Below are 13,657 nucleotides of genomic sequence, written 5' to 3' on the forward strand. Positions count from 1 at the left end.
TGTTGATTCCCATCTGATACTGGTTCGTCTGAGAATCATTTGGCTACATTTAACCTTGGTCTGGGGGTTATCCGAAACTTGATTTGCCTCTAGATTTTTTCATATGCTATTAACCCTACTGAACTTTACGTTCATAACAAACATATCTATATATTCAAGCCCAAACCTACTTTACATAAATTTGACTTTGATTCAACCAGTATTTTCTAGAACATAATTTTAAATAGGAGCAGAAAACGCTGGTTGAATCCATGCAAATTTTAAAATGTAAATATTTTAATAATCAATTTCTTTTGAATACTCACATCATAAAGTTTAAATTTCTGAAAGAGATTCCTTCCACTTAAAAATATCCTGTGTATCTGTCACTCCATAAACTTGTATGGAACATAGAATGACTCAGTTTGCCATACTGGATGCCTTTTTTTTTCCTTCATAACCCTCCAACGTTTATGCTGAGTAGTTACAGAAATAAGAGCACTTAGGAATTTTATTTTTTCCCTTAAATCATTGAGAATCAAAACTTGGACACAAATTTAACTTATTTTGAATATGCAATCTGCTTATTGAATAAAACTATAATGAATTTATAACAAACTCTATTTACAAGAGTGGTCATTTGTGGCATAGATAACACATTTAAATATTTTGCTTTTTATGAAGAATTTGGGCAAGAACTAAGAAATTGTATGTATCAAATGCTTATAACAAAAACCTTAAAATCACCTGTATTTTTAAAATGGTAAGTTTCAGGTGTGCCGCATTGTAGTTCAACACCTGTATACACTACCCTATATAATTTCGATTGGTCGAAACACCTGCGTGATGGATTGAGCCCAACTGAGAATTGCTTGTGTAAATATCATTTTAGTAGCTTTAGAAATGGAGCTGCGACAACTTTGGAGCACTTATAAATGGCATAAAAGCATTCTGCCGCTCATCAGAGAGAATGTGTAGGCCAACAAGAGGTATCTTTGAAACCCCATGCTCTTAAAGCACCCTCTACAGCCCTCACAGACACGCGACTCCCACGGACCTCAGTGGGAAATCCACGTGCGTCAGGGCTGTTGGACTGAGCCCTACGAGAGTTGGTTTTTAAGAAACAAAGCTGTAAATTAGCAAACCTGGTTGGCTGTGGCGGTTGCAGCGAAGGGAACACTTGTGGCAGATGTTGTTGCTGCGGACACAGTGGCTGGCGTAGCACCGTGCACCATGGGAACTTTCGGAGGGAAAATCATATAAGCAAACATACAGAAGAGTGTAGCAATATGGAAACCATGGCAACATGGAGGAGATAATTGGGCATGGTATTTATCACAGCAACAAGCCGTGTGACGGGGCATCATCACCAGTGAGTGACATGCAATCACAGCGCAAAGCAGGACAACATTCCAAGGAGAGAAGGGGAAGGGGGATGAAAGAGAAAAAAAAGGGGAAAAAAAGCTTGTTACCATCAAATCAAGAAAATTGACACAAACAGGCTTAATTTGCTAAGTCAAAAACAAGAATTTTATATAGTGTTCATAGTCAGACATTCAAAATCTAAGTCAAAATACAGGTATTTACTTCATATATACAATTATCTGTTTGAATAAAAGTATATTTTCTTATTTACTATTGTAAAAATATACAATATATTACTTTTATGAGATAGTTTTTTTTTTTCTTACACACCAGAACTCATAGTCCAATCAAAATCCACTAAAGGTGACTAAAGGAAACTTGTGTGTAAAGAAAACATTTATGTGAGTCCATGTCAATTAAATAGAAAATGGCATTTAATTGACAGGTGTTAGTAAAAAGGAAATGGACTTGCCCAATAGATATAAGTTAAACTTAGCAGTGGATTTTGAGGGGCTGTGAGGTGCACCATAGGTTTAAGATAATCAAGAAACAAAGCTGGCACCTACCAACACTTGTAGCGGGTGTCATGCACAATATTGAGCCTGCCCATCATGCATTGCAACAGGAAGGTGGATTTGAAAAGGGAAAAGAATTAAAACATCCCATCACACGTGTAATTAGGAAATTCATTTGAACAAAGAAGAAAAATTGTTATTATGGGAACAGTGGCATGTAACTGTCAGCACAATCAAATCATACAATAGCATAGTGATCAATTAGAACTAGTCTCAAGTGAAGAATAAAAGCCAGTTTAACTGTGTGCTGGTACACGTTGTTTCTCCTAATTGCTGCCTACAAATAAAAGTATTTTGAAAAAAATTGAAACCTGCTTAATTCTTTTAAAAATAATACTGCAATTTGTTTTGTTTTAATCTGGTTACTAGCCATCTGGTAGCTTTGCTATTTCTGACTTTAACCTATGAACTGAGCACATGTTAAATCATTAGGGAAATTTATTATTAAGATGCTAAATAATTCAACGCACAAAACTGACTTAACAATGTAATGAAACCAAAACATTCATTTTCATTCCTTTGGTCTTATTTATTTCCCTGTTCACTGTAGCGACAACAACACAGGCATGGAAGGGGTTGTGATCATTCATACAGGAATTTTATTTGGAGGGGTACCAAGCAATAAATTATGCATAAAGCGAAAGTGAACTTCTGCATTGCCTTAGTTGGGAATTTAAATGTAAGGAAAACATTGAGATGGGATATACTTTCGTATAAGTCTCGAACTGATTTACTTAGTAGGTATCTGGGAAAACTGACTGGTTTTCACTGCTGGTTTAGACCCTCAGGACTTCTTGGAATAGCAAGTGTTCTACAAAATTTCACATCCAAAAAATGGTTGATTAGATTTCAGTAAAAACCCTGAATGGGAGATAACGAAGATATATACATCGCATATGGGGTGTTAGCACTGATGTTCACAATGGCTCCACCATGACGTTAAAATAAATATTACGTATATAGTCCCTGTTCTCCTTGACATATAAACATTGAAAAATCTAACTTGTTTTACCAAGTACAGGGCCCTTTCCCACATACTGAATTACTGTTCTTTCTATGAGATTAGTTTAGGCTTCTAGGTTTTAAAATATCAAATGATTTTATGTTTCTATCTGAATCTTGGTGCATCCTATTTAAATACTAGCAGCATCTGGGATGAACATTTGTTAGAAAAGTATCTGCCAATTTCGTCTCGTCAGAGATGGCCCTGTAAAACAAAGCTGCCATTGAGAAGCACAGATTACTTAACTGGCATCCTTGTAACAGCTGCAATTAGACTGTTATCACAATTAGACGGTGGGCACAATGATCAGTGATTAAACTAGGTAATGGAGCTAGGGAGGCATCCTCTCAGGTGGAGTACTATTACATTGATAGGCATTATTTAAGACGCTTGAAGATCTCTGTCATTTGCTACCACTACTGAGTCAAAGACTTGTGAAAGACAACAAAAACAAACCAGTAATAACAAAGACGGTAATTTGAGACAGTAGAGCAAGCAAAATTTAATACTCTAGATCTTATGAAATCATTATCCTATAATAGTGGGGTGGGAAGACTGAGAAAGAGAGGATGAAAAGATGAATGAAAAAGAATGTGCAATTTGATAAACAGTCGTTTTAAATACTGTACAGGTTATAGGTTTTAAATTTATTATTTATTATTATGCTGCAATTTGCCTATTGTATTTCATCCCATGCATAATTGAGGCTGCACATGCTGAAAATGAGTTAAATTTACCCTATCTCTCTAAAACTCTAAAGCATTTATGATTTGCATTTCAGTTTGAGTTATCTTCCTCATTAACATTATAACCAATGCACACAGTTTTGAGAGGGGTTTGCAGCAAATAAACATAAGGCAGCAATGAAAATACTAGCCAGGGTGCAATAACTCACGAATATGAAGACATAATGCTGTAGGACCCACTTACCAAAAACAAAAAATCACTTTTGAAATGACCATAATATCCATCTTTACATCAGATGGGTTGATTTATTAATAATGATTGTACAAGTAGCCAATTAAAATTTTTTTCTTCAGTTTTCAGCACAAGGCAACATTTAAGTGAATGTATTTGTCAATTTCGAATTTCCCCTACAAAGGTATTTGCAGAGCAGAATGGTGTGTTTCTGAGGAATGCAATACTTTAATTACATGATATTCATATTAAAATTTTAAATTGATCTGTATGAAGGTGCAGAAAAAATTACTAGGAAGGTAAGTTACAAATGAGACGTATGTGTAGGTAAAATCAGTTCAAGGAGAAAGGAAGGAAGTAGAGAGAAAAAGAATTATAATGGAGATTTGGTTGGAGGTTTGAATTTAGATATGGTAATTCAAGCCTATTTAGGTAGATTATGATAGAAGTATAAAGCTGATTTAAAGTCTTCTAAAAATAATTTATATCATTTCAAACTAAAAGTTCACAATCAGTTGAATTATTCTCAAAATCGATATCTAAAGAAGCAACAGCTCCATAGAATTTATTTCTGTTTCTATTCAATCAATCGAATTCTATTTTATTGCACTACTGAGTTGGGAAATAATAAATAAAACTCAGTGCTTACTACATTCCAGGCTTTATTCCAGACTCTTAGACTTGTCTATAAAAGTGCTTTAAGAAAATGTTTTTATCAAATATGTTTAGAACTCACTTAAACACAACTCTGAAATAATTACTACTATTATCCCCATTTTATAGATGAAAAAAATGAAAGTATAGGGAAATTATATCTTGTGGTACAGCTGTATTTAAACTTCCAAACCAGATTTGTAATCACTATGCTAAGTTTCAGGTAAACCGTCTGCATTAATTTCATTAAGTATAATGAAAGTGATAAGCTGGAAATCTTTGTTTTTCTATTCTTTCTGTTAAAACAACCCCATCCCTCTGCAACTCCCCTCTCACTCCAACCCCTCAGGAAAGTTTCTTGGCCTTTTGTTTCCTTATTTCTGGTAGTGTTGCCACGCATGGCGAAGCTGAAGCCGTTTACAGGAAACTTATTTTTAGGTCTTTTGAAATCATAAACCTAAACTGACTGAGGGCAATATGCCAGGTCAGGAGAGAAGAGAGATGTGCTTCTGAGGATCGCATGTAGGCAAAAACTGTGAAGGAGGGCAGAGAGAAAAGTTCCTCCAGACCCTGGAGAGGAGGCGGGCAGTGTGCAGCGTCCCTGGGTAGTTAGGCATGTGGCGTGTTCTTTCACAGCAGCCCTGCAGGCAGCAGGCTTTCCAAGGAATGGGCTGCTAAGGGAGGGAGGCTAAGGGGCTCAGGCAAGGATGCTTGTACCCAAGGCAGGCATAGAAGCCCTGGAGTACCTGCCTTCAAGAGATCTTGTGGGCTTCCCTGGTGGCGCAGTGGTTGAGAGTCCGCCTGCCGATGCAGGGGACACGGGTTCGTGCCCCGGTCAGGGAAGATCCCACATGCCGCGGAACGGCTGGGCCCGTGAGCCATGGCCGCTGAGCCTGCGCGTCCGGAGCCTGTGCTCCGCAACGGGAGAGGCCACAACAGTGAGAGGCCCGCATACCGAAAAAAAAAAAAAAAAAAGAGATCTTGTAAACATGGACATTGAGGATATCAGCAGTGACCAGTGCTGACTGAGGAATGGAGAATGGGTCGCCTGTCTGAGACTATTGGACTGCACAGGACCTCTATTTGAGTAGAGACAGAAAGAAGAGGAGATGTGAGGAGGGGGTTCTGGAATCCCAGTGACGCCGCCTGATATTTCTATCCAACACAGTGAAATTGGAGTTTAGAATTGGACTTAATTTCAGTTCAGGAAAATAAATCTGATGTAAATAAAAGTGTTATTTCTTACACACTCTAATTTCAGGGGTGAAATTTACAACTACAACATAAGTAGACCCTAGGTTATGCATAATCTGTATAAATAGTGAATTTAGTTTTAAAGGGTAAAGGTTAAAAAAAAAAAGGACTATATATCTAAAAAAAAAAAAAAAAACACCAAAGCTTCAATGTGAACTTAATCCAAATTACTTGTATTTATCTTTAAGTGAGATGGACGGTGTAAAAACAAAAGGCCAGAAAACTTTCTGGGGGTGGGTGGGAGGGAGATGCAGTGGGATGGGGTTGATTGAATGAATGGAAAGATGGATGAATGGACGAATGGATAAGTAGACGGATAGGTGGATGGAAAACAGGGAAGGAACAGAAGAAAGAGAGGAAGGGAAGGAGGTAGGGTGAGAGAGAAGAATAGATAGATGGTTAGAAGGATGGATGGATAAATGGCTAGATGAATGCATACACGGATGGATGATGGATAGATGGGTACAGGCCACGTAAGTCCCAGTTTGTTCTTAAAAGTTACGGTATATACTAATTTTTCTTAGCTAGCTAGCTGGTTTGCCACTGAACCCTGATATTTTGCTAGCAACTTACTCTGTATACAGAGTTACCTGCTCTAAAGATTTAGCCAACCATGCTTCATTGTAACTTCAATGAAATAGACCTGCGTGTCCCTGAAGTTATGATTGAAGCAACAGACTACAGAGCTCTAAGACTCTAAACTGCAAAAAATAAATGACTTCCTTTTTCTAATCAGTTCCAATAAAGTCTTCAGAATATAACTTCCAAATTATAATACTGTGGTTAGATAGGATGCTCTGATCATATAATTCTTCTATATGTCTGCAGAATAACCTAGACTTTGGAAAATGACTTTTTCTCCCAGGCGTTATACATAAGATGACATACGAATTTGTGGTAGGATGGATTTTCTGTAGTTCTCAAAGTATATTTAAAAACTTAAATGAGTTGAAAATATTTCAAAATTGAGAGATTTCACATATGAACCTCCAAATGTCCAGAATATCTGGAAAAAAAATCATAAGATCTGGCAACACTGGACACCAGGGCCGCTGCATTAGGTTGCACAAGTTTGTATACAACCAACCCTGGGAGGAACAGACACAACCACCCCTTGTTCACGAAGACTCTGACGTACATGGAACCACAAAGGGTACCGTGCAGTGCACCATACCCACTAGGCAGACAGTCCTCTAAGGCAGCAAAGGGCTAAGTCTGAACATTGACCGACCCCTTTAGACTGGGCCTGTGCTCTCCAGTGCCTCCCAGACCCCACAGCTCCTACTTTATTTCTTGCTCACTTATTCACGTTTCCTGCCTGGCCCTGAAGGCATTTGGGTTTCACATTCTCTGCCTTAGATTTCTTTCCTTTCTGGTTGTCTGATAAAGTGGTTTGGCAGAAGTATAAATGGGCTATCCATTTTCACTTTTTAATGCCATACTGGCATGCAGGTACATATGACAATGAAAATTTTATTTTTGGCTGCGCAATGCGTGGCATGCAGGATCTCAGTTCCCTGACTAGGGATCGAACCTGTGCCCCCTGCAGTGGAAGCGTGGAGTACAAACCACTGGACCGCCAGGGAAAGTCCCGACAATGAAAATATTTTTAAGGAATGATGGAGGCAGTACTTACTTCTGATTATGTGACTAATAAAGGTTAACCTGAAGCTTAAGCTCTTTAAAACTGGGTTACAAATAACTCTTATTTGATATTACTATTGCAATAATTTCATAGCATGTTGACTACAAATATCAAGAACAGAATATTTCTGATGCAAATTCATCATAAAAATGCAAATGCATCTTAAAAATTTCAGCATATTTCAATATATTGTGGCACACTTTATTTAAATTAACAATGCTTAGTTTCTAGAACAGAGAGATAAGTATGATTCTGACTTATGAAGGTATTTATTGTTTTTCTCTGACTTGACCTTACCTATCATCTTTTGCTCTATCCTATCCACAGACTAAAAACCATTCCAGGGAGAGACTATTGTCATAAGTCAGAGTCATGCATATCATGCAATTAATGATTATACTTATTTAGAAAAATCTTCAGTCATTTGAATGTTTTTGGAGAAACTGATGCAAAACCCATTTGATAAAACAGATTATTTTAGGTTTCTTTAAATAATTTATGGAAGAAGTTAGATTTGTTTTTATTTTTAGATTTTTAAATAGGGAAACTGTCATTTCTAGTAGTAAGGTTTTATTCAATGAAATAAACTGACAAAAATAATTTTTAATTTCTTCAAAGAGATTATGGCAGTTACCTACTTGAAACTTTGAAACTTTGTTTGAATCCCCTGAAACTTTGTCTACTGATCTGACTATAGAAAAATTGATAGATTATCTGTTGGAGACAGCATAAATCCAGGGGCGTGGCAATTTATACTAAAGCAAAAAGATCCATTTCTGGAAATCTCTGAAAAACTGTATACGTTGAGAAGAAATTTTTTAATCTTATAAAACTTAAAACAAATGTGACTTTTCCCTCAGAATGCAACAAATACCCTACAGATCAACATGATTTAATTTCTGTTCTAAAATGGACACACTGCAACTTGATAGACACTATTTCATGAGTAAATATCATTTTATCTGTGGTTCTAGGACAGGCTATTTCAATTAGTGGAATATTCTAGTTCATTGAATGTTACTACATATTCTACATAGGGATGGCTAGTTTTCAAAGATGCGCTGTATATAAAGTTGTGCTTAGCAGTAAAAACTAATGTGACTATAATTTATTCTCATTATTCAAAAACAAATTATCACATTCCCTCATGGCATTTTGAACGTAATGCCCTGTAAATACTGTTAACATAGTATTATATACTAATGGGGCTGGATCTCTGACATACACATCTAGTCATAAATTTATCAATTTAATTAATAAAATTATTGTATTAAATAAATCTCTTAACACATGGTAATTTTTTAGAAAGATTAAGAGGTAAAGAGGAAAATAAGATTAGAGTCTCTGGTTAGTTGAATTCCAGATTACAAGAAGTGTAATATGTATTTTTCTGAAGTAAATGATGAGTGAGCAAAAATAATGAATTTCTAGGTAACTAATTTTCTGATTATTTATGTTTTTAAATTATATATCTTTGTGTATAGTTCTAGAGTATATTTATTTGACTAAGTTGTAATCAACTGAAACCACAAATGTATAACTCAACAATAAATGTTAACTTCACTGGGCACTTAGGGCTACTTCAATATTAGCTCAGGAGCAACAATTTTAAGTGATATATACTGATTGGTACTGATAAGAGCACTTTTTAAGAGCTCTGGAACACAAAGTCAGTTTTTTATTCTCCACCTTGAAAACAAAAAGGCTGAAAAATAAAAATCAAGACTGAAAAGTGTCATTTCATATAATTCAAATGAACTCTATGGAATCATGAAGGCAAAGGGGTCTTACAGCAGGAAAGGGTCATAAAATAGCTTGACAGACATATAATGGTGTAGAGGAAAGAGGAAAAAAAAAGAAAAGAACTCTATTTCAATTCCAAATTACACAAACAAAAATAAATATATAAAACATCAATGATGTCTAATCCATCTTTCATTAAGCTAAAATTCTTAGTTTTTAAGGAAAACCATAGGAGATACCTCAGACAAGTTTCCATCTTACCTTCCACCTGCTCTATGCCTAAAAACAACTGGGGGTGTGGCTTATCTGCTCTACCAGTAGCACTCTACAGGGATCATCAGATTCATTTATTAATAAACTCAAACCCCTTACCTGGTGGGAGAAATGCTGTATGCTGTTGTAACTGCATGTTGGCTAGAGCCTGTTGGTATTGGAAAATACCAGTGTTAAAGACTGCGGTGGCACCGTTGGTTTTTTCAAGAGCAGGCCTCTTTGGTAATGGGGGAAGTACAGCTTGAGGAATTCCCTGTTTAGTGAATGAGTATAAAAAACAAATACCAGTAAAAAGAGAAAAAGAAAAAAGAAAAATCAGTTGAGGGCTAAAATTGTTAGGAAGCATGAGCAAGCAAGCAGCAGAGCACTTAACTACCCAAGGGGAAAAAACATCCAATAAACAAAAATTTAAAGGGAAAAAAAAAAAGCAAGATAAAAGCTTTAAAGGAAGCATTATTTTTGTCTTGGGGGCGGGGGGAAAAACCCACTAGTATGAGAGCACATGTTATAATGTGTTAAAGTGTTTTAAGTCCCATAATGCTTCAGGCTTTCTGGGAGAAGCCATTGATTTGGGAAAAGAAGAAAAGCTGCACTGCGAGCTCCATGAGGACTGACAAGTATAAGCAATGTTAATAGTTAATTGTACGGAGTGACCGAAACAGGTAAAATAAATATCAGTCCCACTCTGCCCCTCCCCCATGTCTACCTAAACATGCACATGTCCCAGAGCATGCAAGTTTTTTTTTTTCTTAAAACACTGAACTAGAAATATTAAAAAGTCAATAATTCTATCACTAAAGCCATGCTAACCAAACAGGTACATAAATATACAGTCCAAAAATACATTTTTAATGTCCTTCAAGTATTCCATTAGAATATTCTACAACGTAGTTAAACTGAATGTGGACTGCTGGGCTTTCGGAATCTTTCATTGTATGATATCCGTCCAGGGACTTGTATTACGGTCTTTCCGCTAATTTTGTCAGGAAACCACACTCAGTTTTTCATTGTACTTTACAACTTTATAACAGAAAAAGGAATATATATTTTTAAATAGATTAAAAAAAAAAAACTTGTATCTACAATAAAGCTACATGCCAAGCTAAAAGGTGAAAGGTCATAGTACCAGGTCAAAGGTTGCCTCGAGGGGTCGCTTCAGTGATTTGACAGCCGACTGAGTCTTAATTAGCAGGCAGCGAGCACATGATGGCAATGGGCCAGTGGGGTTCAAGCGCATTAACATAAACAGCAAGCAGAGGTGCATCATGGGGGCAGCAGTGCATTTTTGGGTAGGTGAGAAAAAACAAATAAAAAAACAAATCATCGGAATGCCATATACAACGAATAACAAGACTAAGCATGCACAATAAAGGCACTACTGAGTTGTTATTGGGAGGATAACTCCTCTTTGTAGTTAATTACAAACAAGATACTCTAACAGAAAAAAAAAAAAGAGTGAAAGGAAGAGAGGAGGAGAGAGTCTGCCTTCTGTATTTTTGCTCAAGTATCCATAAACAAACACAGAAAAGACCTCTCTCGTGATTATTTTACTGTGCTATGAAATACCACAGTGTTTTTTATGAATATTTTAAAGATTACGTCATATATTTATGTAAAAAAAAAAGGACAACATTACAACAGCTAAGCAAAGAACAAAAATGGACTCATTAAAATCAGCTATTAGATCACATTAAAATTTACCTTAAGTGTATAGGTATCTGTTCTAAATGATCCAATTTCTAACTCCTCCTTGAGTACTGCTTTCGCCTTTCTACATAATGGCATAGGCAAGCTTCTCTAGTTTTACAGTTCTGTTTATGCCACAATATTGCTTAAGATTATCTAGATAGCAAACTGTTCAAAATCTTGTAGCTAATCCTAAAAACAATTTTGTTGAAGCAATTCTCCTAAATAGTTCCAGATTCTCTTATGGTTAAAAGCAAGATAATGTAGAGAAGAGCCTTGATGTGCGAAAGAACACACCGAAGGAAAACAATGGCTGATTAGGTGGCACACAGAAATAAGAGGACCGAAACGGCAGTATCGTTAAACCGAAAAGGAGACAGGTGTTCTGTACGAAGCAGAAATTTCAGAAACCCTATATCCAGAATAAGACACAGTATTAAGAGCTAGGCCGAGGGAAGGAGCAATCTGAACCATTTGAGGAGTTACTCTCACTTCTCTGAATGGTAACTTCATTAGGTATTGTCTGGGATACCTGAACAAACATATCTTAAGCAAAAATTTTTTTTAAAAAGGTTAATAAATGAATAGCTTGTCGTCAGATATAGTTGTTCACTTTGCTTTTTTGACGGTTAACGAGGATTGATCTGAGGTCTCTAACTCACCATGGCAGCTGCGGTGGCTGCAGCCTGTGCTGCAGCAGCCTGGTTGACCTGGTATTGGGCAGCCTTGATCTTGGCTTGCAGATGTGCGGGAGGATGAAAGTATTTGCACTTTTCCCTAGAGCATCTCCCTTTGATGTAATCCATACACACGGTGACTGTGTTGTCATTGGTGTCAATCATTGTGCTGTCAGCAGGATGGGCAAACCGACAATCGTTTTCTCCTCTGTTGCAATTGCCACGCTGGTACTCTCGACATACCTGTGGGGTCATTAAGTGCACAGGGGTCAGTCCACATGGACAAGTAGAAACTTTCCGAAGATTTTAACTTAAAGTGCAAGACTGGTGATAGAAGCCAACAAATGAAAGGGGAAAAGATAATTTGCAGAGGAAGCACAAAATAACTTGAAAACATTCTTAGTTCGGTATACAAATTATAATCCCATTTCAGTAAAATGTCCATGAGAAAGAAAACACATTTATGATACTAATTATGGTAAAATATCTAATTTAAATTATGTTGATATATTTATTCATTACCAAGGGGGAAAACAGTAACTTTATATAGTGAAGAACCCTGGAGACACCGCTTTAATCAAACAAAGTTAATATCACCAGTAATAAAGACATAATGACATCATGTACCTACTGATATGATGCACTGAAAAAAGGATACAACATTACATTTGTTGTATTACTGCTGAGAACGCATAACCTGAATTTATTTAATCATGAGGAAACATCAGACAAACTAAAATGGTAGGATGTTTTACAAAATGACTGATCAGTACTCTTCCAAAGTGTCAAGGTCATGAAAGACAAAGAAAGATTGAGACACTGTCACAGACTGAATGATCCTGGAGTCAGAGAAAGGAGGTTGGTAGGACAACTGGTGAAATCTGATTGAGGTCTGTAGATTGGCTAATAGCAGCTTATCAAGGCTAATTTTCTGGTTTTGTGAGTGGTAACATGGCTATGTAAGCTGTCTATTTAGGTAAGCAGGGTGAAGGATAGGCAGGAACTCTTGGTTCTATTTTTGCAACTTTTATGCTAATCAGAAATTATTTAAGAAAGTGTAAAAAGTAAAATGATAGCTTTTTCATAAAATGTTTCGAAGAGCTAAGTTTTTGATCATTAGAGATTTACCTGGTAGGTATAAAAAGCAGATGGAAAAAGATTAGCTTTTGTTACTGTTTCTTTATTTTTATTTTTTTGCGGTACACGGGCCTCTCACTGCTGTGGCCTCTCCCGTTGCGGAGCACAGGCTCCGGACGCTCAGGCTCAGCGGCCATGGCTCACGGGCCCAGCCGCTCCGCGGCATGTGGGATCTTCCAGGACCGGGGCACGAACCCGCGTCCTCTGCATCGGCAGGCGGACTCTCAACCACTGCGCCACCAGGGAAGCCCTACTGTTTGTTTTATATCTATTAATTTTGGATGGGGTCCCTGGGGAAAGGTGAAAATGGGTTATTTTTCATTCATCTGCTCGATTTTGACTCTTACTATTAAAGTTTGTCATGGTGCTTGCTCTAATCAAGAGGTTGCCAGCGCTGTCTTCAGTCAGAATAGTTTGACCTTTTTACCACAAGAGGGCCATCTAAACACAGAATGTCCTTATATTTTTATGCTCTTACTTCATGCTTCAAGGATGTTTCCGTTTTGTTTTTCACAAATCTTTTTACAAACTGAGCGAATGCAGACCCTGAACACTCAATTTTGGAATTCATCAAGGGGAAAAAAGGGGGGCAACCCCATTGTGATTTAAAAAAACAAAGATTTTCTTGGATTTAAATACATGAAATGATCACATTTAATTCTAGGCATTTCCCCCTTTTACATCCATATCCCATTATTGAGGAAAGTGCTTCCTTTTAAAAAGGTCTCTATAATTTGTATCGTGGTAT

General features: G+C 36.8%; 1 protein-coding gene across 14 annotated transcripts in view; it reads right to left on the minus strand.

Moving 5' to 3' along the window:
- The window catches only part of MBNL1 (muscleblind like splicing regulator 1), a 176,422-nt gene that overhangs the window by 7,973 nt on the left and 154,792 nt on the right, over positions 1–13,657 (minus strand). For 7 of the 14 annotated variants that reach the window (XR_009540626.1, XM_060149606.1, XM_060149594.1 and 4 more), the window contains 5 exons: positions 11,758–12,015; positions 10,536–10,589; positions 9,509–9,662; positions 1,911–1,946; positions 1,125–1,219 (listed from right to left, as the gene is read on the minus strand). Coding sequence is in view for 13 of the 14 variants with exons in the window: in XM_060149606.1 (XP_060005589.1) it covers positions 1,125–1,219; positions 1,911–1,946; positions 9,509–9,662; positions 10,536–10,589; positions 11,758–12,015 (597 nt within the window). In the remaining variant the exon portion in view is untranslated. The remainder of the gene's footprint in view (positions 1–1,124; positions 1,220–1,910; positions 1,947–9,508; positions 9,663–10,535; positions 10,590–11,757; positions 12,016–13,657) is intronic. The other 7 variants (XM_060149596.1, XM_060149601.1, XM_060149597.1 and 4 more) reach the window with 4 other exon arrangements.

The sequence above is a fragment of the Lagenorhynchus albirostris genome, chromosome 5 (assembly GCF_949774975.1).
Source record: "Lagenorhynchus albirostris chromosome 5, mLagAlb1.1, whole genome shotgun sequence".
NCBI classification, from domain to species: domain Eukaryota; kingdom Metazoa; phylum Chordata; class Mammalia; order Artiodactyla; family Delphinidae; genus Lagenorhynchus; species Lagenorhynchus albirostris.